At 42.2% G+C, this 6,180-nt stretch overlaps 1 protein-coding gene across 1 annotated transcript; it reads right to left on the bottom strand.

Annotated features, from left to right (window-relative positions):
- Positions 1 to 686: 686 nt before the first annotated feature.
- On the bottom strand, positions 687 to 5,865 carry LOC106611169 (26S proteasome regulatory subunit 4). Its single transcript, XM_014211088.2, has 11 exons — positions 5,773 to 5,865; positions 5,421 to 5,474; positions 5,146 to 5,242; positions 4,822 to 4,946; positions 4,219 to 4,404; positions 3,718 to 3,846; positions 3,256 to 3,352; positions 2,830 to 3,019; positions 1,865 to 2,016; positions 1,549 to 1,703; positions 687 to 1,088 (listed from the first exon to the last, which is right to left on the bottom strand). The coding sequence occupies exons 1-11, from the start codon at positions 5,773 to 5,775 to the stop codon at positions 954 to 956; spliced, it is 1,323 nt and encodes a 440-aa protein (XP_014066563.1). The 5' UTR covers positions 5,776 to 5,865; the 3' UTR covers positions 687 to 953.
- Between the last annotated feature and the right edge of the window lie 315 nt (positions 5,866 to 6,180).

The raw sequence follows: 6,180 nt of genomic DNA, 5'->3' as shown, positions 1-6,180 counted from the left end.
ACCCACACATGGACATGAAGACCATCAATCCAGGCTTTGTTGCCCTCATCCTCTCTGGCCGTTATTATTGGTGTTTCTGTGTGTCTAAATGCATTAAAGCAAAACTCCTTTTACACTAGATTCAGTACAATATCACTGCTACCCTCTCATAACTTTTCCCTATCTCTTGGTCCATCACTATTGCTAGGTGGTGGTATGAAAGAAAGCTCAGCTGGAGAAAAGGAGATTCCAGTTTGAAGTCATTGAGGCAGTTGGTGGGAAGAAACTGACTGATACAGTAAATCTGACCTCTTATGATGTAATGCCCTCTATGGTACTCTCATTTTTTAAATGCAGGTTCAAGGGAAGGACAACCACCTGGAGCAGCAAGAAGCTACCATGACACACTTTGTGGCATTGTACTTTAATAGTTTTGTTGGCTGCAATTTGTTAATTGTCTTTAAGTGTTTATTAGTTATCACTCAGTTTATTTACATGCAAAGTTGTTATCCACTTATCTCCTTCCTCCCTGATTGAAACAACAGCTGTCAGCTGCACATTATGGAAATATTCTAATTGTTTTTTTTTAACATGAATTCTAACTTTTTCCTTTAATCAAATAGTAAAACAAGAATTTACCATGGTTAACTAAAAAAAGATCAATATATATACTTTACTTACAATAAAAATCTGAAATACAGAACAAACAGCTTCCCAAATGGTTTATTTGTTATTATTGTACTTCAAGAGGTAATACTTAAGACGGTTATGGTAACAGACCAGAATACAGTTCGTTCATTTGTTCAGAAATCCAACTTTTATTTAATAGCTGCAGAATTGACTACCAAACAGCTGGCTACATCTAGACCCAACAATACAATGAACACATATGGAAAGTTTTACTAGGCGTTAATAACAGTTTCGAAGCAGTAAGTGAAAGACTAGAATGTTGCCGAGGTGAGTTCTGTCCATGTTTAGAGGTACAAGCCCTCTGGTGTCCCTTCCTGTTTCTTGTACAGCACGTTCTCCTTTGACTTCTTAAAGTCCTCATTAGTCACCTTCATCCTGCGCTCTCTCAGAGCCATCAGCCCTGCCTCTGTACAAATGGCCTGAGAGAGAGAGTGAGAGAGAAAGTTACAAACACTAACAGTGAAAATGCATTGAGGTGCCACAGGATGACAGCAAAACCAGAAGGTGAAAGTAAAATAAAAATAGGTTTATTCAAATCATAGTTATGCTGAGAAGTAGATGGTAGATGTTCATTCTTCCCTGTCATCAGTGATTCTCCACAGAACAAAGAGACAGGATGTAATTTATAACCCCCAATGCAGTGCCTTAGACCACTGCGCCACTCAGGAGGCCCCTACACAGATTCTAACCAGATGTTGGAACTGAAAAACAACTATTTCCATTGATCATTAATTCCCTATTGACCCCTAGTCATCTGCGTTGTGTATTATCTTAAAATATTCTTACAATTTCCAGAAAGAGCTATATACAGTAGGCTGCATTTTTACAGTTAGTCTAATTACTATGCCCCAGCTGGTTGCTGTAATGTCAGTATTGCACCTTGATGTCAGCTCCGGAGAGGTCATCCTTGGCTAGGATCAGGTCGTCCAGGATCACATCGTCTGCCACAGTCATCCTGCTGGTGTGGATCTGGAAGATCCTTCGCTTGGTCTTCTCATCCGGCAGGGGGAACTCTATCTTTCGGTCAATACGGCCTGAGGAGTGGGGACGCACACAAAGATATATCAAATCAGAGGAGATGCAACATGGGGCAATCACATAAGATCTCTCCTATCATTACTTCATTTAGGTGGGCAAAGCCAGTATTGTATTTTCTGTTAATGATTCATAGCCATATGATCATGTTATTGTGTACCTGGTCTGATGAGTGCAGGGTCCAGGGTCTCTATCCTGTTGGTGGCCATAATGACCTTAACATCTCCTCTGGAGTCAAAGCCATCCAGCTGGTTGAGAAGCTCCAGCAAAGTTCTTTGGATCTCTCGCTCCCCTCCTGAGTTAGAGTCATATCTGCAGAGGACACGGCACTCAGCACAGCCTCAACCACTGAGACACACCATACTATTGTAGAGATGACCTCCTATACATGGAAGTTCATCGAAGTATACAAAACGTACTGTAATCACAGTGTTCACTGTACTGCTAATTTAATCACTAAGCAATAGTGAAGCTAGTAAGCCTTGTCCAAGCCAGAAGTGCCGTTAGGGCAGGAACCTGTCTCCTGTTTCTGTAGAGATAGGCGACGTGATTTCAGCCTACCAGTACACCCCCTGGACAGGACGCTTACCCCCCAATCCAACAATGCTGAGTGCCATACAGAGAGGCATTGGAGTCTTTGGTATGACTCGACCGGGGATTGAACCCCCAACCTGCCAATATCAAGGCGGACACTCTAATAAGGCCACTGAGTTTGTGCAATAGCATTGTTTTCTTATTTTGACATAGGTTGCATTTAGACAGGAAGACAAAATTCTGATATTTTCCACTAAACTGGTCTTTTGACCAATCACATTAGATCTTTTAGTGAAAAAAAAATCAGAATTTGGCTGCCTGTAAACGCAGCCATAACCTCAAGATAATGTAAAACACTTACTGACAACTGTTGTATTGGGAGGGATGGCATGGCGGTTGGAAAGTGGGTTAGTGTGTACTTGTTCGCACTTTCTCCCTATGTGCAATAATGTAGCAAAGTAGTCTATAGATGTTTTTTTCCATGAAATGAGCCTACTGTATTTTTTTCACTATAACTAATTTACTCCTCATCAACAAATTACACACACTCTGCACATGACCACGGCCTGACTAAAGAACAGCTAGCCTTGCCTCTTAGTCCCGATAGCGTCGATCTCGTCGATGAAGACGATGGAGGGTGCGTGTTCCTCAGCCACCCTGAACAGCTCTCGGACCAGCTTAGGCCCATCCCCTAGGTACTTCTGAATCAGCTCAGAGCCCACCACACGCAGGAAGGTCGCCGACGTCTGGTTAGCCACTGCTTTGGCCAGTAGGGTCTTCCCTAACACACCATAGGAACAGTGTCAATCTATGGCACCTTTAGAGGCGGTTTCTCTAATTAGTTTTGGACTACAAAGCAAGCTCAATGGAAAATCTCCATTGAAAATGCTTTTCAGTCCAGGATTAAGCTTAATCTGTGCATGGGAAACCACCCCTTTGAGTATTACCAGAGAAAATAAAGACATCCAAATTCTGTTCTGTCTTTATTTTTGTCCATCATTGTTTCAGTTGTCTTACCTGTCCCTGGTGCTCCATACAGAATGACTCCTTTAGGAGGCTTGATGCCCATCTCTTCATAGTACTCTGGATGGGTCAGAGGGAGCTCCACAGACTCCTGAGAGAAACATAGGGAACCACAAGTACAGTTGTCAATCAGTAGAAATGGTTACCATGCGTTTGATATCGTTCCATTCCAGTCTTCCGATTTAAAGGGATAGTTTGAGATTTTGTCAATTAACTAGCATTAGTGCTATGACTGGAAGTCTACAGGAGCAGCTAGCAAAATCTCTCTCACTCAGTGACACCAGCCTCCACTGACACAGCTGTAAATATTTACATGAACATTGTGCATACAGAACAGTTAGTTTGGAAAGATCTTGGGAGTCTCACGCAATAAAACGATGTGCTTAAGTAGAGCATTAACAATAAAGTTTGCCGTGTATTCATCTTCTCTACGATCTCTATGTCTGAAAATGTCACCTTAATTTCCTGGATCTGCTGGTCCAGTCCACCAATGTCAGCGTATGTTTCCTGTGGAGCCTTCTCCACCTTCATCACGGTCACCAGAGGATCGGTGTCATCCATCAGGACCCCAATGACGGCATGGACCTGTGAACACACGCACGTTACATTCTTTTATCCTTGTGTGGACCTAAAATGTATTCCCATTAAAAATCCTATTTTCCCGAACCTAACCATAATTGTAACCGTAACCCCTATGCCTAAAATAGCCTTTGTCCTCATGGGGATGTGGGAAATGTCCCCACGAGGGAGAATTTTCCTTGTGGGGACTTTTGGAGATTTTAGAACCAAACCACGCATGCACACGTCACTCAATGACATTGCACAGTAAAGATGAGCTCTTCAATTAATGCTAATGACAGTAAGGCAACAACTAAACACAGCAAATTCACTCGACTGAAACACGATCGGTCAATGAATTTAGGATTCAATTCACTTAAGGGCAGACTCAGTCAGTACTTTGTGGTTGAGAAGGACGGAGCAGCCCGGCTCCAGCAGATCTTTGTCTACGAAGGAGAGGATGCTGACATAGTGCTCAGAGCCCACAGACGTGGAAACGATGGCGTGGTTGTCATCAATGATCTCCTCCAGGTTCCCCACTGACATGGGAGTCCCTCTCAGATCATCTACCTTAGACCTCTCCTCCTGCAGGACAACAGAAGGCAGAGTGGATGGGTGAATTAATTAATATTTAGATGAAAAGATGCAGTGTGAAGGTTTTATAGTGATGCAAAGAGATCGACTGATATATTATATTTTACTGATAGGATACAAACTGTTCATATAGCCTATGGTCCTGTTTTTATTTTTATGTTTCCTTACATTTACATTTGAGTCATTTAGCAGACGCTCTTACCCAGAGCGACTTACAGTAGTGAGCGGGTATATTTTTCATACTTTTTCCGTACTGGGAAGCGAACCCACAACCCTGGCGTTGCAAGCGCCATGCTCTACCGACTGTGCCACACAGGACTTACGCTGCCTGCACATGAAGTGTCCTTTGGGAAACAATAAATATCTAGGCATTTGAATTGATTTTCTTTTCTGTCACGTGATGAATACCTCCTGTTTCTCCTCCAGGGGTTTCATCTGTTCCTGGTTCCTGATAAACTCCTCCTCCATCAGCAAGTAGTCTTTGATCCTCTCCTGCTTCAGCAGTTTCAGCCTGCAGTGTGTGTGCGGAGTTACTGAGAGAGAAAGAGAGAGAGAGAGTGAGAGTTAGAGCATTCAGTTCTATGCAATGGGTAACTGTCCAGGAAAAACAGCAGTTGTAAAATTGTAAACAACTTTCTGTCATGGTTTACAATTCAACATCAGTAGATAGAAAGGAACTCTGCCATGACATAGTGAAAAGTCTAAGGTTAATAGTAGCCTAACTAAACTTACCAAGAGGTAGCTTGCTGGCAGCATCAGGTCCCTTGCTCTTCTTCTTCCTCTTCCCAACCCTGGTGGGGATTGGTGGTTCATATTTCTTTTTCTTATCCTGGAAAGTGCAGCAAAAGTTACAGAACAGTGTGATCCCCTATCCAACAGGAAGGGTCGGTGTGTACCAAACTGGTAAGATGAATATTAAAGTTTTCACAAGGTTAGTATTATTAACTAGCAACATTAGCTACTAGACTTGAGACAGAGTAGCTAGTTAGCTAGTATAGATTGTTTACCTTGTCGTCTTTCTTTCCTCCTCCGGGTCCATGTCCTCCACTCTGACTTTGACCCTGTCAAATAAATCACGTCGGACAGACAGTGATGATACACTCAAAGGCATTTGGTAACAGTAACTTGATTGGAGTCCAAAACAATAACAATTTACTAGACATCAAGCTAGTTAGCAGTGCTAACACGCTAGCTAACAGCTTTCCACTGGCTACAAATGGCAGATTGTAGTTGAAATGCAGTAAACACGTTGTACAAAATACGACAGTCCGTAATATGATCATCAATTAAGGTTAAATAGTCATTAAATCCTGTAAAATTATTCAAATATTGATTTGGATAAACTGCTGCCTCACTTACCATAGCTGCTTGCTATCAGACAGTCTTTCAGCGTCGCTCCCGTAATACGTCACAGTACGGCAAGTGAAGCGTTTCAAAATGAAGAAAAACGCAGATGAAAACCCTGTTGTGGCTGTTCTGTGAGGACCAAATCATTGGTGAAGACACTATAACCAGGATATATGAAGCTATCAGTAAGTTGTTCTTCATGGAGATTCATTTACATTTTACACCAATTCCAACACATCCAACTAGGTCTATAAAACTGTTTAGGCGCTACATTCAATCGGCTCATGAAGCCTATCATAGGATTAGGAATTTTAGAAAGGACATGCAAGGTCTGGCAGAATAAAAGGTCAGCCATTTTGGTCAGGGAGTTAGTCAGCCTTGGTCAGCCAGTGTGCTGTGATAAGATGCATTTGAAGATTA

This window comes from Salmo salar, chromosome ssa09 (genome assembly GCF_905237065.1).
Source record: "Salmo salar chromosome ssa09, Ssal_v3.1, whole genome shotgun sequence".
NCBI classification, from domain to species: Eukaryota; Metazoa; Chordata; class Actinopteri; order Salmoniformes; family Salmonidae; genus Salmo; species Salmo salar.
This window is presented reverse-complemented; position numbering and strand designations above follow the sequence as displayed.

Coding starts and splice junctions, on each gene's coding strand:
- LOC106611169 (XM_014211088.2), bottom strand. Junction 5,243..5,420: donor GAGGAAAGAAAGACGACAAG/GTAAACAATCTA, acceptor TGCACTTTCCAG/GATAAGAAAAAGAAATATGA. Junction 3,020..3,255: donor GTATGGAGCACCAGGGACAG/GTAAGACAACTG, acceptor ATGGTGTGTTAG/GGAAGACCCTACTGGCCAAA.